At 36.0% G+C, this 27,712-nt stretch overlaps 1 protein-coding gene across 3 annotated transcripts; it reads left to right on the top strand.

Annotated features, from left to right (window-relative positions):
• The first annotated feature begins 7,156 nt into the window (after window positions 1-7,156).
• LOC143600682 (uncharacterized) lies at window positions 7,157-10,432 on the top strand. 3 transcript variants are annotated; one of them, XR_013147520.1, is made up of 7 exons: window positions 7,157-7,980; window positions 8,081-8,299; window positions 8,422-8,660; window positions 8,732-8,935; window positions 9,008-9,103; window positions 9,185-9,721; window positions 10,143-10,432. XR_013147520.1 is itself a non-coding variant. In XM_077078303.1 (7 exons), exons 1-7 carry the CDS (start codon window positions 7,821-7,823, stop codon window positions 9,623-9,625), a joined length of 1,260 nt encoding a protein of 419 aa, XP_076934418.1. In that variant the 5' UTR covers window positions 7,157-7,820; the 3' UTR covers window positions 9,626-10,432. The 3 variants fall into 3 exon arrangements, 2 of the variants coding, with proteins under 2 accessions (XP_076934418.1, XP_076934417.1); XM_077078303.1 differs by having other exon boundaries at window positions 9,185-9,280; window positions 9,380-10,432; XM_077078302.1 differs by having other exon boundaries at window positions 9,185-10,432.
• Window positions 10,433-27,712: the final 17,280 nt, after the last annotated feature.

Here is a 27,712-nt window from a genome sequence, read left to right as displayed (position 1 = left end):
CTATAATCCTCTTTTTCGTAAGAAAGTTAGTTCATTTAGTAAATTTATACCTAAACCTATAAATACATATACTATTTACTAAAACTGTAACAAATGACCACACTTACCAGCCTCTGTGGATTCAAGTTAGCAACCATCAATTTGATCAACTAGTACGTTTCCGCATTTTGGACGTGTTTTAAACCTGGCCTTTTAGTGAAAACTTGAGTTGTTGAGACTCGCTGAATCCCATTAAAATTAAACTACTAACCCATATCAATTTGTATCAAAACCCGTTCAGAACACATTCTCACCGGAAACTCGTTTTGAGCCAAACCAAATTATGTCTAAAAAAAGATTATATGAAAAATTAACCATTAAATGTCCAACTGATGCATAATCATACAAAGATAAAAGTAATTGATAAATAATATCACTTATAAATCAAAATCAGGGCAGTTCTATTAGTAACACTTTTCAAAAACCTGTGACGTCATATTCTACTTCTATCTGACTATCTCACATTGACAACAAGAAATTAACTAAAATTGGAAGAATGAACACAACGACAAATAGTTATATAGTTTTACATAAAGACATAACCAATCACATTGAACATATAAATTCTTATTCACTGACTTAGGATTGTGAAGAGGTAGGTCCCGGCAGAGCCCAGTTGGACCCGCAAGACTCACCTTGAAGAGAGACGTCTGCGCAGAAACCAACTGGATCCGCAGGACCCACCATGCTCAGAGACGTGACGTCCTTACGCGCAGTACGCAAGCTGTTCCCGCAAGAAATGCCTCCCAATGGTGAAGTACTCTGCCTGTTCCCGCAGCTGCGGATACAAGCCATCAGGGAAGGCCACCCGCGCAGCAAGGCTACACGCACAAGGCACTTAGCTCTCAATAATTCAGTTGTCACCTGAAGGAATGAGCAAAGCCGGGAACAATTCCGCACAAAGGCGGGAGGGGGAATACTCCCGCCCAAATAAGCCAGTCCGTACGATACGGGAAGATCTTTTGTACTGTACCTGACGAGGTATGGGCAAAAGATCTGACCAAAGATACGACAGCTCATTGACAACAGTATGGCGAGCAGCATGCTCTTGTACTGTATGTCACTATTAGCCGCTGCCTACTCACCAACTCCTGTCATACCACGTGCATAGCCGGCAGTTGGTGGAAAAGGAATAGTACACAGCAGGCCTGGTCACTGTCAGCCGCTGCCTACCCACCAACTACCAGCATGGCACGTGCGTAGGCCACAGTTGGTAGAACAGGAATACTATTCAGCCGGCTACACCTTCTTGGAAACCTACCTTCAGCTATAAATACCCCAAATGGTATGATCATCTCATCTTATCATCATATACTATCTCATATTACATATTATACCTGATATCTGCTCTAGCAATCTCTTAATATACATTTATATTCAAGAGCAATCTAGTCTGATTCTCACGCCGGAGGGTGGTCACAAGGAGGAACCCCCCCTTCTCAGTGACGAGCTCACGGTGTCTGTTTTGCAGGTTATCGGAAGAACCATCTTTGCCGGGTCTAACCCCTCGTGGGAAACATCTATTTAACCCCCATATTATCCGTAATCTGCCCGGGGTCGGTTAGTGTTTCTTCATTGGCGCCATCCGTGCATTAAAAGCTAGAACTTCATTTCTTTTCAGTTTTTTCAAACTTCTGGAAAGATGGTTAAAGAAACTCCGGTAACCACAACCCCAGCTACTGGGGGGAATACCGGCGACTACACAGTTTTTACGAACACTACCCCGGTTACCCAAGCCGGGGCAAGTGCAGTAAATTTTACGAACACTACCCCAGTTACCCAAGCTGGGGCAAGTGCAGTAAATAATCGCTCACTGGGATTCACCGATGCCCGGTTAGAGAGAGAACGAACGAGGCTCCCCCGCCAAACACTCGATGAAGTTAAAGCGTGGGCGGAGGCACGTCAGAAGGAATTCCAAGCTGAGTTGGACGAACGCTTGCGTTCCGTCCAACAGGCTGACGAATTCGGAGAGTACTGGGACAATGATTCGGAGGAATCCGATAGTGACGCAAACCCTCGTCATAGGGCGAAGGGAAGCGTAAGGAAACGGACTCCCAACCGAGAAGGCATTTTGAAGAAACCTTCAAAACAAAAAACACAGGTGGAAATCCACGTGACTTCTCGAAAACATTTACACCAACTGCTGCAAAGGCGGGAACGTCCAAATTTGCAAGGGACATTGCGGAAGCAATCGTCCCGAAAAGTGCCAAACAGATGTCCAACATCGGCACTTACGATGGTATATCTGATCCAGACGATCATTTGAACAGGTTCATAGCGGGGGCAACCGTCAGTAGTTGGACGGAACCTACGTGGTGTTACATGTTCCAAATGACGCTTGTTGGGGCAGCTTGAGCGTGGTTTGATCGTCTACCGGTCCACCACATCTACGATTGGGAAGACTTCCAGCAGAAGTTTAGCCAACACTTCAGCCAACAAAGAAAGTATACCGAAGAGCAATGGACAATCCTCAAATGCATTCGAGAGGAAGATGAATCTTTGCCAGACTTCATCACTCGCTTCAACTCAAAGAAGCTAAGTCTGGGTAATATCAGCGAAGATCTTGTTCGCGCTGCTTTCATCCAGGGCGCGAACGACCCAGAGCTCATCCGCACCTTAACGGGTAAAGATGGCATGCCATCCACATGGGATGCCATCATGACAGCAGCAAAACGCTTTGCGGAAACGGAGAAGCAACTGGGTAGAGATCTCCCCCAGAGCACAAACCTCTACACCCAGAAAACAAGAGAAGACAACGTCCTTACCGCCCGACTAAACAAAAAGCGGAAGCTAGGCATTTGGCAGTCAAGGGTAAACTTTGACACCTCATTCGGCTTGCAACATCGGTTAGGCGGAAGGGATAACGTACAGTCGAAACAGAACTCCAGATGGACGCCACTCACCAAAAGCGTCACCGAGATATTCGCCACTGAGGAGCTCCCATGGCCAAAGGCTCCAATAATCCGACATCGTCCCAATGCTGATCGGAGCAAATACTGTGACTTTCACAGGACAAAAGGCCACAACACTGAAGAATGCACAGACGTAAAGGACATGGTCGAAGCATTTGTCAGAGATGGGACGCTCGCGCACCTCGTGGCGCAATGAACGCTGAGCAGGCTGATGCGTGTAGAACCCCAGTTGGGGAAAACACGAATAAAATTGCAGCTTCAATGTTGGAGACTACATACTGCGTAAACAACGAGACCCCGAACCAGGTGCATATCGGCTCGATGGCACTCCCATCCCAACAACATGGAAGGGAGCTCAATTACACAGTTTGCATGTAGATCAATTCCAAATTTGTAAAGAAAAGGCCCAGAGCCACTTCTAATGGAAATGATTCTCCTTAGAACATCGACGCTGATGATTTTACATTTATACTTTATGAACTTTCCACACGGATATGCCGGTCTTCACCGCATACATACGTGTGAAAGTCGTTGCGTGGGGAAGGCGGCAAAACCCGCATAAACCCAAAAAACTGCAACCTTCACGCAGGTCAGTTAAAGGTAAAGTTCAGTCATCCCACTAAATGAAAGTGCCGGTCTATCCGCATGAATCATGATAGAGGAAACTGCACTAACCTATTAACAACCGCGCGTCGAACGGTTAATTTATTCAACACGGATATGCCGGTTTTCACCGCATAATTACGTGGAAAGTCGTTGCGTGGGGAAGGCGGCAAAACCCGCATAAACCCAAAAAACGGCAAACCTTCACGCAGGTCAGTCATAGGTAAACTTTGGTCATCCAACTAAATGAAAGTGCCGGTCCTAACAGCACAAATCATGAGAGGAAACCGAACCTATTGACAACCGCGCGTCGAACGGTTAACTTATTCAAAATACTTCAGAAAATTTCTAACAGAAAGATGAGGAAAACCTCCACGCAGGTTAGATGTAGGTAAAGTTTAGCCATCCTACTAAGTGCAAGTGACGGTCCTACCCGCACAATCACGAAAGAGGAAGCAAAACTTCAACCTGTTATCTACCACGTTCAAAGGTTAACTTATCCTAAACACTTAGAAATTTCTAAAAAGATGAGGAAAACCTCCACGCAGGTCAGATGTAGGTAAAGTTTAGCCATCCTACTAAGTGCAAGTGACGGTCCTACCCGCACAATCACGAAGGAGGAAGCAAAACTTCAACCTATTATCTACCACGTTCAAAGGTTAACTTATTCTAAACACTTGGAAAATTGCTAATTTAAACTAAAGTATGCAAGTCATATAACGTTTATAAAGCAAGGAATCCAGTGAAAATAGCGGTCTTACCCGCACAAAGATTTATATTTCATAATATTCATTACAAGAATGGCCGGGTAACTACCCGCCTACAAGAATATAAATCTATACAAGCTAAACCTATCCTAGCAGTGGGAATGGATCTTCAGGATCAAGCTTCAGGGCCACTTACACTTGGACCAGCACCATCAGTAGAGCGTGGCGGTTCAAGGAAAGCTTTAATGATAGCTAGCCCATCATCAGCAGCAGCAACTTCGTTCACCTTCTCCACCACCGGATGCGGGAAGGCGGCATACTGATTCACTGCTTGGTCGTATACAGCTTCAGTATCCACATCAAATAAAGGGAAGTTGGAAGGCGGGATGCCTTTCTCAACGAACCCTAGACCAAGCAGGAAGCCGGCCTTTTCCCCATCCTCATGAGAAGCGTTGAGGGCTGCGCTCATAGCATCGTCATAAGAAGTATCCGCGAAGACCCGATGCACAACCTACAAGAGAATACAAGTATCAAAACCTTTTCTATTTACAAAGAAAAGCGTGAAGACATGAAGCTAAACATACCTGAGACAACGCTTCTCGAAGAAGCCATTCCTTGGCAACCAGAGCCTCCTGGAGGGCAGCTTGAGCTTCGTTACGGGCGCGTTCGGCTTCACTTTTGTTGAGGTTGGCAAGCAACACTTCTTTAGCCGCAGCCTCTTCGACGCCCTTTAGCTTCCGCTCAGTGTGGTCAAGCACCCCCCTCTGGTCCAAGATCTCTTGGAGCTTTTTGGCGTCTTCCATCGCCAAGGCATCATGAGCCTGCTGGAGAGCCTCTAATTTGGCTTTAAGCTCCTCATTCTCCACGCGTAGAGGCTCAGCAACAGCTTCAGCCTTGGATTAAGCACCGATTGAACCATTCGCAACCGGCGATTTTCTGGTGACTGAACCTCTTTGGATCGCTAGCTGATGAATCCTTTTGGCGATAGAATCTAGGAAATCACCGGAATTAGGCTAGGTAGTTCCGCTGATAGTTGAATTTGGGTTATGCAGTTTTGAGGATTGAAAGGGAAACTAAAATTTAAAGGTAATTGCCAATACTCGGTTTGATAGCAAGAGAGGGAAACAAATTATTGTATTTTCAAAACTGTTGCTAGTAGGATGAATGTGCTTCACCTTAGTTTCAAATCAAACTGATTAAAAAAGGGGATGGGGTTTAAGATATTGACAACCTTACCTTTACACTGTATGAACAGAGATGCTGTTTTCGGTGAAACCCCTAGCTCGATAATTGTTTTGCATCAAGTCTTGGACATAAGTCACATAACACTCAACCATTGGGACACCAATCGATTGGTTGATGCACCATTGTCTTTCGCCCATCATCGCCACCACATGATGCATGATTAATCGTCAGTCACTTTTAACGTTATTTTCACGAAACTAGTAAAATAACGTCAGAGTTAGTGTAATTTCACTTTTTCCCACTCGAGGGCCAACACACATATACATTATATGTGCGCACTGCAAGCAAGACCCAGTATTCAATTATGAACCTTGACGATAATTTAGATATATGATGAATTTAGGGCAAGTTATCAAGAATCAAGAATTAGGGTAGTTGATTCTCATATTGAATGTCAATAAGGGTCGTAGGTGGTTCATTGTGGTAAATGATGGTCGATTAGCATAAATAGTTGGTTACTACGTTTGTTTGGACTTCACAAGAGTGTATTCTCTTGTTGGACTTAGGGACAACAGGTTAGTAGCGGTCAGGCTGCTTTGAGGGTTGCATCGGGCAAGCGTGAGCTTTACTTATCAAGTTTGAGCTAGCTCATGATCCTAAGCGAGCCTTTTATCTATGCAATTATATTATACACAAAAGTTTATTAAAAGTATAGCAATATACTTAGAAACGTATGCAAATTAATTAATAAATAATACAAAGTCGAGCTCAAGCTCGAAATATAGTAAGTCAAAACGAGCAGATTTATATAATTAATAGCCATGAGAGCAAAACGATGGTCAAAGATTGGTCTATTGACAATGATTCATGCACAAAGTTAGTCAATGTGGGTCAATTAATAGTTAATCACACTGAATGACATACGTAGTGATTCATATTAAAATTGGATCTATACGACTCTTGTATGTACAAAAAAAACATGTTATAGAAAAACATAATACGGAGTAATTTAATTAACATGTTCACTCTTAATTTTTCTATTGCATATTAAAAAAATTAGAAACTCCCTCCAAAGTTCTATTTCCCCCCTAAACCCCAAAATGTCCAACCCTATTTCCATTATTCACGTATCTCTTTGTGATTTTAGGTTTAGGATATGATCAATCAACAAGCTATTAGCCGTCTACAATCATCCGAGCCTCTGGCGTCATTGAAATTCCATCATCATCATTATCATCGACCTAGCCGATACTACTCATTCCTATCTCAACCTCTAATCCAGTTTTTTTCTTTTTATTGGAATGAAAATAACCAGTTATTAATTGAATATATGACCATCTTTAATTTAATTGTTGACTTTGACTTAATTAATCATAGAGATAATCATGCTGTTACTTCAGTACTTTGACTTAATTACGACGTAATATTGAATAGTTCAAGAATTTTGATCAGTTCTCATTTACATTATTCTATTTGTTACTTCAAGTTGTTAGCCTTTTTCAACGTGATAAAGGTCTTTAATTGTAGTTTTTTTTTATTTGAATCTTGATTGACAAGAGTTAAATGTTTAATGTTATTTGATTGTTAACAGCTAATCAGTAGTTGAGGACTTGAGGAGCTGAGCCAGCAGGTTATAGAAAATATAATAAGATTGTTTACATCTATTTACTGGGGCCGAATTTTAGATCAGGTTTATTGCATATATATATTCAATTAAACAAAAAATCATGAATTTTAGATCAGGTTTATGGGAATGTGATGGCGGTTGGGGGATTTTGGCAAATCTTGTGATGTGGATAGTGCATATGTATTGTTTGATGAAATGCTCGAAGAAGATTCTTACAATTTAGGTGTTACATTGTCACTGTGATTTCCCAACAATTTAAGTTGATGGCTAATCGTATTTATTGCAGACCAAAAGATATGCAAGGCCAAAGCTCCACAAGACATACGAATGATTATGAAAAGAGTAGAATGTCGAGGGTTCAAGAGAACTAAAAAAAATTACAAGCTATGGGATTGAAAAATATTGTTAAGTCTTTGACAAGTCTAGGAGAGAGTGACAAAACAAATAAAAAGAAAAACAAACGAATGGATACCTGCGAGAAAGATGTAGAGTATATACCTGAATCTGACTTTGATTTTGATGAGGATGTGGAGCAAGTTTATCAAGAAGAAGCTGCTACAAAAATCTCTAAAAAGGTACTATAAAAAATTCGGATAATATGTTTTCTTTGTGTTTATTCTCTAACAGTTTAACTTACAGATGCAACATTACATTGCATCGTAATCAATAAAGAGATGTGCTAATTTAGCACACAAACGATTCATTGCTCCAAATGTCTCCCGCGTGCTCAGATCTTCAAAATCTCATATGCAAAAGGGACGAGTGATTGATACAAGGAGAACAACAAATAGTAGGGTACTAGAGTCAGACGAAGGCCAAACGAGAGGGAGATTAGTTTCAGCTAAGAGAAAGTTATATGCGGTTGACAACGATGATAACCACGGGGAGGGTGACATGATAGTTCATGGTACCTATATATATTTTTTAATATTTTACATATAATATGTAGTTAGTATTAAGTCTACATTTAATTAATTGTTTTCATTGCTTACATTTTTTTGATGAAGAACAAGATGCTGAAATTGATGACATCGAAAACATAGAATTGAATGAAGCTTATGAAGAACAAGATAGTTTTGAAGATGATGGAGATAAAGATATGGATGATTTAGAAAATGCAAATGATTTAGAAAATGAGAACAATGAACTATTTGAAGACGAGCTTGAAGTTCCACAACAAGAAAATGAAGAAAAGCATGAAGTTCCACAACCAGAAAATGAAGCAGGTTTGTTAAACTTCAACCATTTTAGTCCTTTAATACCCAAACTGCCCTGCAGTTCCTATTTCAATTTATTTAGTATTTTTAATGTATACATGTACATTGTAAATTATGTTTACTTTTTTTAGTTCGGAATGCACGTAAAAGAGTGAGAGGACCAACCCGTATGCCAAAAATTTGGGCCCAAGAAAAAGGGGATAGAATTCCTATTTTAGTTAATGCACACGGACAACATATTAATGACAAAAGTAGTCAACTGACTCATTTCATGGGAACCCTTTCAAGGAGTGGAAAGTATTGTCCGATTTATAAACCATGGAATAAGGTTAAGGACACTAAAAAACAAGTGTTGCTTAAACTCCTAAAGGTACATAATTAAAAATCTATATGTTAATGGCTAAAGTATATGTTTACTCATGTTACTTGTTCCATTTGTAGACAAAATTTGATATTCCAGAAGATGCTGAAGGCTGGATATTGAAATCATTTAGGCATAAGGTGAAGAACTGGAGGGCAAGAGTTAAAGAACTATACCATGATCCGTCTTTGTCACTTCAGGAACAAATAAGTTCTAGGCCAAAACAAGTGCAAAAAAAACAATGGAGGAGACTAGTGAAGTATTGGAATAAAGAAAAGTCTAAGGTATGAAATAGCCTTTCACTTCAAATAACATTAGTTTATTATCCATTCTAATATTTCACTTTTCTACTGAAGACGGTAAGTGAAAAAAACAAAGCGAATCGGGCAAAAAAGAAGATGGTGCAAATAACGGGTAAAAAAAGTTATGCTCGAGTCCGTGAAGAGCTAAAGGTGATTGTATAAGATGGTGCAATTGTAAATGTATCATGTCGATATCCGTTGTTAATACTCATTTTATTTTTGTTCAAACAGACATCTACGGGACAGGATCTAAGTCGATTGGAAATGTTTCATGCATGTTTCTCCAAACATGGAACTACAAAAAATGAGGAAGCTGCAAATGCAATTGTAAGTAATATGCTTATATGTTCATATACATATCTTTTTTATGCGTTCTTGATGGTGTTAAAAATACATATCTTATTTTTGTTATTATATCTAATACAGACACAAATGCAACAACTTAGTTCTAATCTTCTTGAGGGTTCGACCGATAATCCTGGACCAGATGATGTTTTTTCTAAGGTAATGGGTAAAGATCGAAATGGTGATGCAGTCATGTATGGTCTAGGTGTTCGTGGTTCTGATGTTTGGGGTGTAATACCAAGTCGTTCAGCATGTCGTAGAGAAAACATCCAACTGAAGTCTAAATGTGAAGAACTTACTAGTACCGTTGTCCAGTTAGAAGCCTAGGTGTCCGAGATGAAAGTGTCGAAGGATAGTTCTAGTGTTCCACCTGTTACATCGTCATCTTTCCCCATTGTAACTAGTGGACCTCCACGTTTACGGGTATTTTTCTATATAAATCTTTAGTGTTCAATATTTTGTAAGCTATCTTTTGTACTTCATCAGAAATATGTTATAAATAATAGGCACGCCACTATATTTTGCACAAAGTACATGGTCAAAAAGAGGATTAGTATGTAATTTGGATACTTTGTTAGACTTAGGATATGTAGAAGCTGCGAAATAGAAGTAAATATTTAGCTTGTAGACTCATCCAAAAATTGATTGTAAGTTGGTGATTAAATAACAGTTACATTGGGCTACACTAGAAAACAACAAATGTCTATTGATGTTATTTTTTTCAGATTATTTTTTCTATAAAATGTTAGCCTGCTAGTGTACAACTTTTTTTTTTGTAAAATGATTTTTGCACTATAATGACTCGAGTTTAATATATAACTGTTTTTTGAAAACAAAAATCTAGGTCGGAGATGAAGTTTTCCTCAAAAGCATTCTAAACCCTACTGAGCCTGTAGCAAGAGAATGGGTGAAGAGCCTGGACCCAAATGAGCTAGTTGGTGGTGTAGAGATTGGACCAAAATGGTGTGAGGTAAATGTTCAAGTACCAATAAAAATAGATGAAAAGTTGGTGAGACCATATGGGTTATTTTCAACAATTCAAGATTGTATTGGTGCATCCATTGCATGGCCTTGTCCATTTATCTCGGTATGTATTTGTTAAACTTGTGATACGAATAATTTTAATAACATGGAACATAATGTTACACATGGATAGTTTATTTATAGGTATTCCATGAGGATTGAGGACGCATGATAACTCGGGATTTTATGGTGCTTGTTTCTTTTATTGCTTTTAACTTTTTTATTGAATGTTACAAGAGTTTTTGTTGGATAATGTTATAACTTATTTATGTTTAATGTTTTTGTTATGAACAAGCTTATTTAATATAATGAAGTTTTATTTCTTTCAATATTTATATGTCCATAAACGTATCGTAAAATTGTGTGTGTGGACGTTTAAAAAAGGGTTGTATAATATGATTTGTTAGGACTTCGAATTTTTGTCCTATTAAACGTTAATACATTGTAAAAGTGTCATAATTAATATGTTTTTAGGACGTTGTTTAAGTTGTTCATAGACATATTATGCGGCCATAAAATTTAGTTTCATAATCTTGTTTGGGATATCAGGACCATTTTCTTGGTACTATAATCATAAGGGTCCTATAAATTAATTTTTAAGGACACTTGTATGTGTGTCAAAAGTTTACAATTAAGTAAGCACATGTTAAAACATTGTAAAAGTGTCCTAATATGTTTTTATTGGGACGCTTTTTGGATTGTTAATGAATATATTATGCGACCATAAAATTGGTTTCATAATCTTATTTGAAATATCAGGACTTTTTTCTTGGTACTAAAGTACCTATAATGTTACATCATAAGGGTCTTATAAATTAATTTTTAAGGACGCTTGTATGTGTATCAAAAGATTAAAGGTGGGTAAGCACATGTTAAAACATTGTAAAAGTGTCATAATACGTTTTTATTGGGACGCTTTTTGGGTTGTTAATGGATATTTATGCGACCATAAAATTGGTTTCATAATCTTATTTGGGATATCAGGACGCTTTTTGAGTTCCAAGACTTTTTACGACCCCTTTACATGAAACGCTTTTCTCGTTGGTCCTATTGAATGAAAGGTCCTATAAAATAGCATTTTAGGACGCTTTTGTGCGTACTAAAAAGCCCCTTTTTTAGTGTAACGAACCCAAACATCGGGGCATCGTGTTGTTTCGATCACCATAACAACGTCGTCGTTAGTTGCCATTTGTTGTCAGTTTAAGCTTAATTGTGATTGAGAGTGTGTTTTATAGTTTTGGAAGTGGTTTAACAAGTACACACAATACCTTGCTATTTATAGGATTTAAATAACCTATTTATAGTAAAATAACCGGTTCCAATGGTTGGAACCGATTTCTAATGGCTAGTGGGTTTAAAATTCAAAAAAACCGATGGAACCAGTTTTTACGTAAAACCCCGTCCCGGTTCCTACCGGAACCGGTTCCACTAAGTTCTCAATTTGGTCCATCGGGGCGGTTTCGTAAACCGACCCGATTCCTGACTGGAACCGGTCCCATTTTGTACCCGGTATGAAAAAAACCGGTTCCGGGTTTCAAGAATAACCGATTTTGCGCACCTCTAATTCCATGAGTTAACCAAACATGACAATAAAATAGTAATGCTCCATTCCATTATGTTGTCCATTCCATTCCCATACTCATTCCATTCCTTCATCCATTCCATTACCTCATACCAAGGTTGCAAAAGTCGCTAGGCGGATCCTAGGCGGCCGATTCGGGAGTTGGGTGTACTCGGAGTACTCAGGGAGTACTCGGAGAGTACTCGGACATGGTAAATATAAAGAAAAATTAATTTTTGGATATTATATATGTCACACCCCACCAAAGGCGGCGGAACATGCCGGTGTGCAACCAATTGCCCAAAACACAAGACACTATTAAAACGACAATATTTAATCAACTCATTTTATTTCAGAAAATCAGTAAACAACACATCTTGTTCATACAAACAAATTTTATACAAGTAAACATATATATTGTTCGTTTTACTAATATCCTAATAGTCTTGGTAACGTTTTTCGTCAAGTCCTCAAGTCAATAAGAGTCAAACATGTAACAATGCATAAAATAATATTTGTCAACACGTATGTTGGTGAACAATTTCATAGTTTGAGTATATATATTATGAGCGAAATCCACAAACGTATATGAGACTATAAATAAAAGCATCAATCGTGGTATATAAAGCGTATGTAATGAGGATCCTTTCTAATCGGTAACAACCGATATACTCGGATAATGAGGCCCTATTCTACTAGCATAATGCTAAGTAGTTAGGGGAGCGTATGATCATACTTAATGAGGCTCAACAACAACATAAAAATAAACACTCGTGCACATAAAGCATATGAGGCATATAACACACAAAAGAGCAAGTATTCTAAGTATCATACACCCTAAAGTTTGTGGTTTGAGAAAAGTGTATAATAAATCATTCTTGTTTTAAATAAGTATGCATGTTACCCCCAAAATATAAAAGTGAAAACGGGGGATGAAATGTACTCACCTCGATTGACGAATTGAGAACTAATAAGTGATCGACATATAGAAAGCTTGTAAACGAAACGAACGAATCCGACTTGAAAGCTAATTGAAAACGAATAAATAAAAGGTATTAATGAACTTGAACTTTAGTTGAAACTACATTTGAAATAATAAACGAGAAGGTTCGGTTGTTAATCAGGTTATCGGTTAATTTGCTAACGATTAGGGTCTCACACTTAATTGATAGTTTAAAATAAAATAATATTATTTTATTGGGCTTTTAAATAACTAAACCAATATTAAATAGAAACGAGACGGGTTTTAATCAAGAGATCGGTTGTATATAAATGAACTGATAATAAAGCTTTTATTAATATTATTAATAATAAATATAGTAATGATAATAATAACTTTAGAACATGTTATATATATATATATATATATATAGGGGATGGTTATTTTGAGAACCATGGTGAGTTTTAAGAACTTTAAGAACTCAATTTGAACCACACATTTAATTAAATGAAATGAAATATGTGGCTGAGATTAAATTTAATTAAAAAATGAAGCATGAGAGAGAATAAGTATTTTTTATAATTACACAAGTTTAAATGTTAGTTACACATGTGTAAAAAGTCGTTTCGGTGTGTAAAAAATACCGTAATTTTTTGTACATCACTTACACTTACGTATTACATATTTGGAAAAAAAAATTGTTACGTTAAGTTCTTTCGAGTTCTTAAAACTCAAAGTGGTTCTCAAAAGAAATCAATCCTATATATATATAGATATAAGATAATGGTGATAGTATTATATAAATATACTACTCAACGAGAAATTGTTGTTAAAACTAATAATAGTAACAATAATAATAAATATAATAACAATTACTTTCGTTGTTGAATACATTATTAATAGATTTAAGAATTTTACTAATAATTATTATTATTATGAAAATTATATGTGCCATATTAAAAATAATAATTTACACTTATAACATTGTAATACTAATAGTATTAGTGATAAAAAATATAACTCGAGTATCAATGACGTTAAACGACAACTAGGCCCGACATCGGTTTTGGTTCAATAAAAAAGTGGATAATATTAACAATAATAATAATAATAAAAACCATCTAGTTAATAATAATAATAAGCTTTATTATAAGTTATGAGATTAATAAAAATGATTCCAAAAACACTCTCCAAAGTCGGTTTAAAGAGGAAACGGACTCGTGACTCGATTACCGGTTATGAGTTTGACACAAAAACAATTAAAAACTCTAATTCTAATGCTTACCATACGATGTTTGGCCGAGAACAATTTTCGGAGATGAAGGCTGCCGGAGAGGTGGAAACAAGGGTCGCCGGAGCCCATTCCGGCCGCCGGAGGCGCACTGGAAAGACGCATCAGAGGGAGAGAGAGACGAAGAGAGAGATAGAGAGAGAGACGGAGAGAGAGATAGAGGCGGAGAGAGATAGAGATAGAGAGAGAGATACAGAGACGGAGCTAAGAGAGAGATAGCACCGGGGGGTCAGTTTTCCTGCGCCGGAGAAGTCGAGGGAGGGAAGAAGAGGGTGGCCGGAGGTGATGGGGTTACCGGAGAAACCGAGACAGGGAGGGGAGGGTGGTGGCCGGAGGTGATGGGGATACCAGAGCAGCCGAGAGAGGGAGGGGAGGGTGGTGGCCGGAGGTGATGGGGTTACCAGAGAAGGAATGGCTCGCCGGAAAAACGGCTGGGGGGTGGCGGCTGGATTGTAAAGGGTTTAGGGTTCGTTGTTTATATAGGTGGTTTATAAATGTTACACTTTGACCCCTCGTGTTTGGTATTTAGTTATAAATGATTCAAATCTTGAATAACTTTAAGGAAATCCACTTTAGCCCCTAAAGTTTATTTAACCGAGCTTATAAACTATAAATAACTGTATTTTGACAACCTCCACACACGCTAGAGTTATAACATAAATGATTTGAGAAATTGCCGGTTCGGGTTTGCAAGCTTAACCACAACTACGAAGTATAATTTATTAAAATAAAACGCGAATAATCGACATGTTACAAAATGATTACAAAATGAATATAAAACGAGACCCGAAATTGACGAATGTCACAGTATCCCCAACTTTTTGAAAATTTCATCCCGAAATTAAAATAAACTTAAAGAAAAGTAATTATTAACGAATATTGTCTTTATTAAGATAATTGCATGAACAAATTTTAAGCAAAAGAATAACGTCAAATTCTTGCATGACTTGAAAAACGCTACAAATGAGAAACATAATAAAGGCACTTATATATAGAATGTACCAGCGGCGTATCCACCATGCCCTTATCATAACTCGCATTTCTACCGTTTTTCCACCATCATTCTCGGGTCTGAGTTATAGTATATAAGGGCACTTACTATGGCTTCCAAACGGGGATCTCGATAATTAAGTGTGCACCCATAATTATTTTGATTGTCGTATGGTTCACATGGTTCGTCCCATTATGTGGATTAAAAGACATATTTATTTTGAAACCTCAAACATTAGAAACGTACATAAATCTGTTGAATTTTATACATATTGATAAAACAATACCAGCAGTTGGAATTTTGGGGTTGACCCTTTTAAATAAGTAGGAAAGTAGAATAAATAATTGCAACAATTAAAATCTTAATGTATAACCAAGGTGAAAATAACTATTTTTGTTTAGATAAGTAAAGACGGTCGAATAAATACAAACCAGGGTAGGTAATTACGAAACGAGAATTGAAGTTAAGTGTCCTCAATGTGAAAGGATAAGTAAATCATTAAAATCCATGGTTGAAAGTCGGGTCACTAAATTAGTATAAAAAAATCCGATGAGTGAAATTTTAATAATGAGAACTCTGATAGAAGGAAGTGAGAAATCCAATAAGTGAAACGAGAATCCAAAGAGTGAAAATGAGAAATCCGATAGGTGTAAATGAGAAACCCAAAAAAGTGAGTACATGAGGTCGGGGTAAACAACGTTACAATTAACAATAATTTCGTACAATGAGTTTCACACGTGAACAAACTTGAGGTTATAAGTATTTGAGGATATGATGACATGAAATGTGATAACACGAGAATGAGGTCAGTTCCTTTGGGGTTACGCATACGTGTATCAATATAAATAAAATAGTATTCGATTAACAACCAAAACAATCGATGAAATGTTATAAAACGTGAATACGGCCACTATTGTGAAACCACCTATATAATCGTCATCATAATAACGGTTTCCAATAGCGCCAAAACTTGCGGACAACCACACATAGGCCACTTAATAGATTAGATGACATGATGCAGAATAATACATAGAATCGTGTTTACATAAATGCTCAAATTATAAATAACATAGTCATGAAAATATCGTTTAAAAGATAAACAAAATTTGTAACGAAATTGAGGCTTTGAAAGTATCACACAAATTGTTATTGAATAACTTGAATTCAGTCATGAATAATCGAAACACAAAATGAAATCTCGTGTGCATAATATTGTCATCGAAACATCTCATCAAATGAAAAGAAAAATCGCAATAATCGTGAGACTCGAATAAATGTCGAAATATGTAAATCGTGTAGCGTATAATAGAATAAAATTCGAAATGAGGTCTTAAGTAAGGCCGTTTTATTGTTTCCAAGAAAATGTATATAATAACAAGGCATCGCGGTAACGGGTAGCTAGAGAAGCATTTTGATCCTTATCAAATGTAAATCTTGTAAGCCAAATTGTTAAAGGAATTGTATACGTAAAGCCGTTGTGATGAAAAATATTTATGAAATGATGCTTGCGATAATAAGAGGTAATAGTTCGCGTAAATCGTTATTGAACAAAACTCATGTCACAATATGAAGTAAAAAGCATTTATAAATGTGTGTCAAAAGATTTGCAAAGCCATGGTAATTGAGTTTATGCAATATGGTGAAAGTTGTAATTTGTTATTGAATCAATCTCGCGTTCAACATTTAAAATGAAACCTTGAATTTTTGAAGTTATTATGAGATTATCAACCTAGATGGCAATATTTATACCCTTGAAAATATCTTTATATTTGTTTAATAATTTTTGAAAACAATTCCTCATAATAAAATTTTGTTGTCATGACAATATTTATATTCTACAAAGATGATTTATAAAATATGGACAAAATACGTATATCGTTAACCTTGAAAGAGTTTATAATTTAAAAGTGATTATTTAAACACATGAGGTTGTTATAAATGCATTAGTTAGATATATATAAATTTCTTTTTTTTCTTTTTTTTTGTTTGGGAAAAACGAAGCTTGCATACGTAGGGAGGGGTTTCAGGCTTCGTACGGTGGATGGTTTGGAAATTTAGTAGTAAGTAAGAGTGTTTAGGTCGGCTTGGGTAGTTGAGTTTTCTTGAGTTGAATCGATGGGGTCTTTTGAGTTTACGTCTTTTGAGTGGGTTAGGCTTAGATGATTTGTGTGAGTATTGGTTTGGGCTAATAGGTGAGGTTTTTTTTTCTTTTTTTGCTTATTTGAGCTCGGGTTAAGTTGATCAGTTGGATAATTTGATCTTGACTAGTTTGGGTTGAGATTCGGTTTATACACGTATTTGGTAAGGAGTGTTTGGGTTGCTATTTTGATATCAAACTCTATGGTTGGATGGGAACGGTGTGGCGATATGGTTTGTGACTCGACGTAGTATGGGTCGAAAGGTTTTGAGTCTTAGTTGGGTAAACTTTGGTTTGTGTGTGTTCAAAGCATTCGTGAGTGTACTTGTCGGTGTCTTTGAAGTATTAGGATGGTGAGTTTGGTAGGTTTTCGTGGCGTGGGAGTGTCGGTAGTTAGGGCCTTTTGTTGGGTTGATTTTTGTATATCTTGGACTTGCATGGGGTTTGGGTAGGTGAGGGTATACTTTTGGATGTTTAGGGTTCGTTCATACTGAGGAAAAACTTGAGTATGTGGGAAAGCTTTTGTAGTGGAAGGATGGTTTGATTTGAGGCGGTAGTTTGAGAGGGAATACGGGTGTTTGGAAACTTGAGGTTGTGTTTAGGAAGATTTTTGACTAATAACAAGTATTAATTTGAAATTATCATAATTTATAAATAATGTTTGAAACATTCATTTTGATAATATAAATTACAAGTTAATATATATATGAATATATATATTATATAAATAGATTTTTTTTGAGATCCGAGCGTGTGAATCACACAAAAAATATTTTTTAAAGATTACAATAATAATTTTTTTTTTTGCTTATGAGGAAATTTAAAATACGTAAATTGAATGTCAAAATTTGTTATGAGGTATCAAACATTGAATGATGAGTGTCGTTTTGGGAATATAAAGTTGCAAATTTTTTTTACCAAGTTCGTTATTTAATATCGTGTAATGATGAATATCATGGTAAGTTAAAATGACCGGCATTGTAAATCGAGAAATCACAAGTAAACGATTTTTGTCTTTAAAGTAGAATTTCTATGAAGTTTTGCATGAGGATTTCGAGAAAATTACAAGCTATAAGTTTGCGACTTTCTTGAAAAATCATGGAAAAACTATCATAAGAATTTTAAAACGTGGAAAATCGTATGATGTAATTTTTTTTTTGGGGGAAATTTATAATGAACCAAAGATTGCATGATGAAAGTTGTTATGAAAATAAATTTGGGTAGCGAAAATTCTACCACGTGTATTATATAATGTAGTATAATTAAAAATGTCGTGAAAGTTTAAATAATTAAAATTTTGAAGTGATCATCCAAAATAAACGGAATAGTTATAAAAATAAAATTTTTATAAAATTTTTGTACAAGGACTTTAAAGACAATTTAATGTTTATAAAATAGGAAAAATTTACTTGAAAAGTTGAGGTGACATTTATTATAAAACCTTCTTAATATGATTATATATATATATATATATATATATATATATATTTAACTTATATCGAAGAGATCATAATGAACGAAATTTGTAATAAAAATCATCATGAAATCAAAATGAGAAAATTGGTGTAAAACTACCATATAAAATCGAGATATAAAAGAATTATTAACAGTATAAAAAAAATATAACATTTATAAATGAAGACATGTGATAAGAATTTATAACAAAATAAAGGGAAAATGGTTTAAATTCTTGAAATGTAATAATAATGTTTTAAGATTTTAAGGCGGAAAAAACCGTGCATAAACCACCATTACTTGATATTCCGACACTAAAAACCTTTATTACAAAAATATCATGTTCGAGTCTAAACATGTGCACGTAACACCGTGTCTTTTTCATGTCTTCGACTCAAATAACGATTGTAACAAAAATAATAAATCAGAATACAACGTCATGTCAAAACTCTAGTCCACGTACCACCGCAGTTCTATTGTTTTGACACCGAAAATTAGGATGACGAGCGGAACGCTCGCATTCGACTACTTAAAGTGGTCATCTCATATGAGACAGTCTTTAAGGAGATTTGAAACAACGGGATCCAAGTTAAGCTCGTGATCCATAATACACAATAAAAACTAATGTTTTTGCGTTTTAAGGAAATGATACCTTGGAGTACTATGAAAGTGTGTGTATGTGTATGTGTATGATTTGATAAAATAAATAATTATATAAATAAACAAGTGTATTGAACAATCAAGTAGGGTAAACACGTATAGGCAACACGTATAAGGACCCTAAAGTAAAGACTATACTAGGTCGCTACGTCTAACCACCTATCCTATAGTCTTGTGGCTCTGATACCAATCTGTCACACCCCGACCAAAGGCGGCGGAACATGCCGGGGTGCAACCGATTGCCCAAAACACAAGACACTATTAAAGCGACAATATTTATTCAACTCATTTTATTTCATAAAATCAGTAAACAACATATCTTGTTCATCCAAACAAATTTGATACAAGTAAACATATATATTGTTCGTTTTGCTAATATCCTAATAGTCTTGGTAACGTTTTTTGTCAAGTCCTCAAGTCAATAAGAGTCAAACCTGTAACAATGCATAAAATAATAATTGTCAACACGTATGTTGGTGAGCAATTTCATAGTTTGAGTATACATAGTATGAGAGAAATCCACAAACGTATATGAGACTATAAATAAAAGCACCAATCGTCGTATATAAAGCATATGTAATGAGGATTGTTAGTGCACGAAATTGTTGTCCATAGTATTCGAATAATTTATACATAGTCTAGGTTGAATATTTATTGTAAATGGAGCATGTGGCCTATAAATAGGTGGTACCATGCTCATAATTAGGTATGCACATATTTAGAGAGAGATCTAGATCTAAGTTAATACTCTCCATAACTTATTATGTAATTATTCACACTATTTATCAATAAACTATGTATTTAAAGTATCTATATCATATTGTATAATCGATGTATCATAGCGGCTAGATCCGTAACGGGTTCTCAAGGATCCTTTCTAATCGGTAACAACCGATATACTCGGATAATGAGGCCCTATTCTACTAGCACAATGCTAAGTAGTTAGGGGAGCGTATGATCATACTTAATGAGGCTCAACAACAACATAAAAATAAACACTCGTGCACGTAAAGCATATGAGGCGTATAACACACAAAAGAGCAAGTATTCTAAGTATCATACACCCTAAAGTTTGTGGTTTGAGAAAAGTGTATAATAAATCATTCTTGGTTTGAATAAGTATGCATGTTCCCCCAAAATATAAAAGTGAAAACGGGGGATGAAATGTACTCACCTCGATTGACGAATTGAGAACTAATAAGTGATCGACATATCGAAAGCTTGTAAACGAAACGAACGAATCTAACTTGAAAGCTAATTGAAAACGAATAAATAAAACGTATTAATGAACTTGAACTTTAGTTGAAACTACATTTGAAACAATAAACGAGAAGGTTCGGTCGTTAATCAGGTTATCGGTTAATTTGCTAACGATTTGAGACTCACACTTAATTGATAATTTAAATAAAATAATATTATTTTATTGGGCTTTAAATAACTAAACCAATATTAAATAGGAATGAGACGGGTTTTAAATCAAGAGCTCGATTGTATATAAATGAACTGATAATAAAGCTTATAATAATATTATTAATAATAAAGATAGTAATGATAATAACAACTTTTGAACATGTTATATATATATATACATATAAGATAATGGTGATAATATTATATAAATATACTACTCATCGAGAAATTGTTGTTAAAACTAATAATAGTAACAATAATAATAAATATAATAACAATTACTTTCGTTGTTGAATACATTATTAATAGATTTAAGAATTTTACTAATAATAATTGTTATTATGAAAATTATATGTGTCATATTAAAGATAATAATTTATACTTATAACATTGTAATACTAATAGTATTAGTGATAAAAATATAATTCAAGTATCAATGACGTTAAACGACAACTAGGCCCGACATCGGTTTTGTTTCAATAAAACAAGTGGATAATATTAACAATAATAATAATAATAATAATAAAAACCATCTAGTTAATAATAATAATAATAATAATAAGCTTTATTATAAGTTATGAGATTAATAAAAATGATTCCAAAAACACTCTACAAAGTCGGTTTAAGGGGGAAACGGACTCGTGACTCGATTACCGGTTATGAGTTTGACACAAAAACGATTAAAAACTCTAATTCTCATGCTTACCATACGATGTTTGGCCGAGAACAATTGTCGGAAATGAAGGCTGTCGGAGAGGTGGAAACAAGGGTCGTCGGAGCCCATTCCGGCCGCCAGAGGCGCGCCGGAAAGACGCATTAGAGGGAGAGAGAGACGAAGAGAGAGATAGTGAGATAGAGGCGTAGAGAGATAGAGAGAGAGAGAGAGTGTGTGTGAGAGAGAGATAGAGTGAGAGAAAGATAGAGACGGAGCTGAGAGAAAGATAGCACCGGGGGGTCGGTTTTCCGGCGCTGGAGAAGTCGAGGGAGGGAAGAGGAGGGTGGCCGTAGGTGATGGGGTTACCGGAGAAACCGAGAGAGGGAGAGGAGGGTGGTGGCCGGAGGTGATGGGGTTACCGGAGCAGCCGAGAGAGGGAGGGGAGGGTGGTGGCCGGAGGTGATGGGGTTACCGGAGAAGAGGGGGCTCTACGGAAAAACGGCTAGGACGGGGGGGGGGGGGGTTAGTGGCTGGATGATAAATGGGTAAGGGTTAGGGTTTGTTGTTTATAGGTGGTTTATAAATGTTACACTTTGGTCCCTCATCTTTGGTATTAAGTTATAAATGATTCAAATCTTGAATAACTTTAAAGAAATCCACTTTAGCCCCGAAAGTTTATTTAACCGAGCTTATAAACTATAAATAGCTGTATTTTGACAACCCCCACACACGCTAGGGTTATAACATCAATGAGAGAAAGATATAGACGGAGCTGAGAGAAAGATAGCACCGGGGGGTCGGTTTTCCGGCGCTGGAGAAGTCGAGGGAGGGAAGAAGAGGGTGGCCGTAGGTGATGGGGTTACCGGAGAAACCGAGAGAGGGAGAGGAGGGTGGTGGCCGGAGGTGATGGGGTTACCGGAGCAGCCGAGAGAGGGAGGGGAGGGTGGTGGCCGGAGGTGATGGGGTTACCGGAGAAGAGGGGGCTCTACGGAAAAACGGCTAGGACGGGGGGGGGGGGGGGGGTTGGTGGCTGGATGATAAAGGGGTTAGGGTTAGGGTTTGTTGTTTATAGGTGGTTTATAAATGTTACACTTTGGTCCCTCATCTTTGGTATTAAGTTATAAATGATTCAAATCTTGAATAACTTTAAAGAAATCCACTTTAGCCCCGAAAGTTTATTTAACCGAGCTTATAAACTATAAATAACTGTATTTTGACAACCCCCACACACGCTAGGGTTATAACATCAATGATTTGATAAATTGTCGGTTCGGGTTTACAAGCTTAACCACAACTATGAAGTATAATTTTTTAAAATAAAACGCGAACAATCGACGTGTTACCAAATGATTACAAAATGAATATAAAACGAGACCCGAAATTGACGAATGTCACAATATATATATGTCAAATATCATAAATTTACTAATATTTATAATAAAATAAGTAAAGATCAATATAAATAAGAAAAATACATTTTTAAATAATAAATTATTCTAAAAATTGTTAGTCGTTTAGTAAAAAAATGATATTTATTCCTCAATATTAAAGATATACGAGTTGTGCTTTATTTTTTAAGCCAAAATCGATTCAAGTTCACCGACTAGATGCGATTCTGACTAAGGCTGACCACCTTTAATCAGTTCTTAGCAACTAGGCGGAATTAAAGAAACTCGCCTCGGCGACATACCTTGTAGCGAGTACTCGGTGAGTACTCGGCCTTGGATACCTACTTTTACAACATTGTCTCATACCAAACGGACCGTTAGATTTTCTGAGATTAACATGCATGTTATTATGGTTTCATACGCGATACACGGAACAACTAATAAGTCCAATGCAAAGCACAACTAATTTTCCTTACTCTTGCTTCTCTAAAGTTGTTGGATGGTGACAAATATTGATTGATGTACTTTGTCCGGTATGTAACAATGTTTTATTCATGGTCTAAGAGATGTATTTTAAGTATTTTGTTGATGGTATAAAATTATAAAAATAGTGTATTGATGTCTAAATGGGGGTTGGCTTATTGGATTTGGTTGTGTTGTAGAAGTATGTCTGAATAGGGTTTGTAATGATGGTCAAGGGAGAAGCTTACACGGGAAACATTGTTTAATTGATTGATAAAACAGTTGGTTTTATCAACATGTATGTTTTCAAAGCAGCATTTTTTTTAATCTTCTGCCGTTAATTGCATTTTTCCCTTTTGGGTTTAGTCATGTTATAACCTAAAATTTTTGGGCAGTTACATACCCAAAAAATCACACCATTCGCTTAAGGGATTACACCCAATAACTACCGATTTAAAGTTCATTTGTAAAATCTAATGATTATCAATCAAATAAACATATTATATGTGTGTATACATTTTGTTATCCTCATATTAAGCTTAATAACTAAATAAAAAAAATATGATATTCTTATTAATTTGTCAATTAAATGCGACCTACCCAATGGTGTAGTACCCATTACGTAGCATGAGATATACCGTTGTGGCCCGTATCAATTCTTATGTAGCTTGAAACGTACCATTGTGGCCCATTGATCCGTATCAATTCTTCTTACAACCGTTTTGACACCTGAACCAGGATGACCGTTAACTCACGGATTAAGATACCCCACATATCATTGCTCGATTTTAAGTTTTTAACAGTACAATTTTTACTCTATTTATTCATGATTTATTGATACTTGGACTCGAAAATAAAACTAACTTTATTTTCAGTTGGAAGGCCCATGGCTTAGAGGAATGGCCAAGTAATTAAAAAACATAACTTTTCAACTGAAGAAACTTCAAAGCCAATTATTAGGCATTTACGGTTGTTTTAGAGAACTATAAATGCCATTTTTATATGTTGCTTTATCATATGTCAAGATTTAGATTTATTGTATACTATTCAGTTGGAGTTTTGAGATAGTTCTGGACTAAATGAGCTGTGGAGTTGCTAGAATCTGGACGGTATTTTGAAAGAAACAAACACTAATGAAACAATCTCGAGTTTAATGGTGATATATCGAATGACAGTAACAATATTTTCATGTTACATGTTGCAAAATGAAATCTGAATTTAAATGTATAGCTGATAAATAACACGAGATAAAAGATGGTATTTCTAACCATTAAAGAGTTCAAATAAAATACATAGTTTCCTAAGAATACAAGGGCATAAAAATTTGAATTAACAAAGCGTAAAACAAGTGGGCATGACATAATTAAGAAAATATTTGGTATTTTGGAAAATACTAATCTTAATAACCAGATCCTAGATCCAAGTATTTAGATTGATTCTTACCCTTTCTAGAATTCTATGTCTTTTTACTTTAACTCACCCCTTCCTAACCAAACATAAATAAATGCCGTTGCAGCGCGCGGGTAACATTGCTAGTTATCTAATATATATAATTTACAAGTTTAGTGCCGCTAGGTCGTCATTGGGCCACTTGGCAGCACCTTACTTGTCCACAATTGTGGTTTTTTTTCATTTTGTTAGCATGGTGAAAACAACCCAATTCGCTTAGACTCAACGTCCGGGACCGACATCGCTTAGTTTTACCAATGCCCGAGTTTATCGATTGACACCACCCAACTTGTCCACTCAACTTTTATATAATTTTTTCCCCTTTTTTGCTCTTGTATTGTAACATACATAGCCGAAACCGACCGAATTTGTGTCCAGTTACTGCCTCAAAGCCCAGACTGACAACGCCTGGGTTTTACCACCACCTGGGTTTATTGACCAAAAAAACTTCGTTTTAAATAATTTATCTGTTTTATATGTTAAATGGACGAAAATATATTTTTTGAACATTAAGGTTTTACCAATGGTGTCTATATCGTGAAGAACGTAAACGATACTAACTGAATTCACATCAACTCGCCGACATAACGCTCGGGTTTTACCAACACCTAGGTTTCAACATTAAGGTTTTTTCTAATTGTGTGCCGGGTGAAAATCTAGTTATTATTATTATTATTAGTTTAAATCTTTTAACTTAACAATTAAAATCTAACATAATTAAGGTTAATCTTGTTTTCACTATGCTTCTATGTAGTCATATTATTAGGAGACCATAGGCCTAAATAGTGGTTCAATCTTATATTTAGCCGTTACACGTGTTCATTTATGCGAGTTTTTTTTCTTAACCATTAAGTTTCGTTACGCTTTGTTTATGATATCTATATATATATATAAAAGGTATCGATTTTCCAATAAAATATATAAATATTATTTTACTCTATAAAATACAGTATCACCAATCTTCGTGTTGAGTGTGTGTGACGCGGTAATCCCTATAATCACTAAACATGTATGATCTACGTGGTTGCAATTTAAGCTTTTCATGATTTAATGAATATGTATCTAATATAGTGCATTTATAAAATGTAATTATGTCTACTTGTTGTTTAAGTATTGTACGGATATTACGGGTTGTCACGTTGAGAATCTAAGAGATAAAAATCAAATCACTTAAATTTTTGTTGCATATAGCTTGTGTTGGAAAATTTTGGACTAATAATATTTATTAGTTTGTTTTATTAATAATCTAGCTATTAACGAGTCCAAAGAGTAGAGATGAATGTGATTCGATACTCTAAAGTGTGTAGTGGAGAACTTGAATATTGGTAAAACGGGGAATGGGTTTGTCTCATATTGGTAGAAGGCTTGAGACGCGTCTCAGCATTTTTGGTGGTTGGACCGGCCTTGGGACACGTGTCAGTCATTATGACGAGTCATCACAACATGTGTCGTCACCATAGAAATGTCGTGACAAGTGTCATCATGTAGCCGCCATGTGTCGTGTGTGAAGGTGATTCCGCATACTAGGTGTCATCTCCTGGTGGTCTGCGCACCACATGCTGCATGTGTCATGTGACTCATCACCTGACTTACTATATATAAAAAGGCCAGGTAGCATTTTTAACATAACGAAGAACCTGAATCAGCGACATCCCATATGCACAGTCAACCCAACCACACAACACCAAACTAGTTCGTGTTCTCAATTCCAACTCTCTCTCTTTCTCTCTCTCTCTTGTTCGATTCCGATCTCTCGTTACAAATATAGTTCGGGTGCTAGGGTAATCTCGGCAGTACATACTACTTAGGCTGTTGTACCATGGGAAACAGATGGGCTTGGGCAAGTGTCCTAAAATCTGTTTTAGGAGACCTCTGTTTAACAGGAATCCTCAACCACAACAGGAAACCATAGTTTGTTCAGTCTTGCAACTAAAAAGGTATGGATGGCTACGAGTGATCAAGACGGGTTCACAATGAGAAGACCGTATATATAAGATTCGACTTGGAGGTGATGCTCGGGCATCGGTGGGACTCGGTCCACGCGGTTAAGGTGCGGTTTCAACACGATGATCAACTTGACTCTGGAGCGGTTTCAAGAATTAGCTTTTGGAGCACATGCAAGCCAAGGTTCTCTGTATGAATCAAGACATGTATATGTATATATGCTATATTTGTTGTTATTCTTGTGTAGATTTATATACGGTATATGCACTATAATTTCCAAAATTGTATAAAGAGATTTTGTATTTGTTTTGTTAATATTGTTTAATAAAATTGTGACCCATGTCCTGCAATTCTAAAAAAAATTTAAACTTTTGCATGTTGTAACAATATTAAAACCTTTATAAAGAATACTGGTTCACGAAAGTTTAACATTATTACTTAGATTTCTAATATATTTGCTTTCGGAAAAATTTTGTGTAGTACAATTGAGTAAGGATTTATGATTGGAGTATAATACATAATCTGAATACCGTGATACAAAACGAGTAATTTGATTCAACCGTTTGGAAACAATTTTTGTAATCGTATGTGCTCTAACTATAGTGCTAGAAATGGTTTTTTGAAGCCGCGGGGTTTAATACTTAAACAATTTGGTGATCGTTTATGTCTAAAATCAAGTAGAAACGGGTCATGAAAAACCGTACATTTTAAAACAATTTGAAGTGGTTTTTAGTAAACTATTCGTTCGTGTTAATGTTATTACACTAACGTGCATTAGATCTAGTTTAATATATAATCAATACGTTTTTGTAAACATTTCATCTCCTAGCATGCGGGGTTAGAAATTGATTATAAAATATTATTGACTAAATGACACGTTTCCTAACATGAGTGTTAGAAACAATTATTTTGTAAAGTAACCTTGAACATTTTTTTTTGTAAACGTTAAGTCATCTAACTGCATGTTGGATGAGGTTTATTAAATAACCATAATGCTATGACACCTGTATGAGAAACCGATGTTGTGTAAAAGAATAAGATTATTTTC

The sequence above is a fragment of the Bidens hawaiensis genome, unplaced genomic scaffold (genome assembly GCF_021521415.1).
Source record: "Bidens hawaiensis isolate Kalapana, Puna unplaced genomic scaffold, B.hawaiensis_p1.1 tig00054776_1, whole genome shotgun sequence".
NCBI lineage: Eukaryota > Viridiplantae > Streptophyta > Magnoliopsida > Asterales > Asteraceae > Bidens > Bidens hawaiensis.
Note: the sequence above shows the minus strand (reverse complement) of the source record. Positions and strands in the feature narration are given on the sequence as shown.

Coding starts and splice junctions, on each gene's coding strand:
- LOC143600682 (XM_077078302.1), top strand. CDS start 7,821: ATGCAAAAGGGACGAGTGATTGATACAAGGAGAACAACAAATAGTAGG. Junction 7,981..8,080: donor GGGTGACATGATAGTTCATG/GTACCTATATAT, acceptor TTTTTGATGAAG/AACAAGATGCTGAAATTGAT. Junction 9,104..9,184: donor GAGTCCGTGAAGAGCTAAAG/GTGATTGTATAA, acceptor TTGTTCAAACAG/ACATCTACGGGACAGGATCT.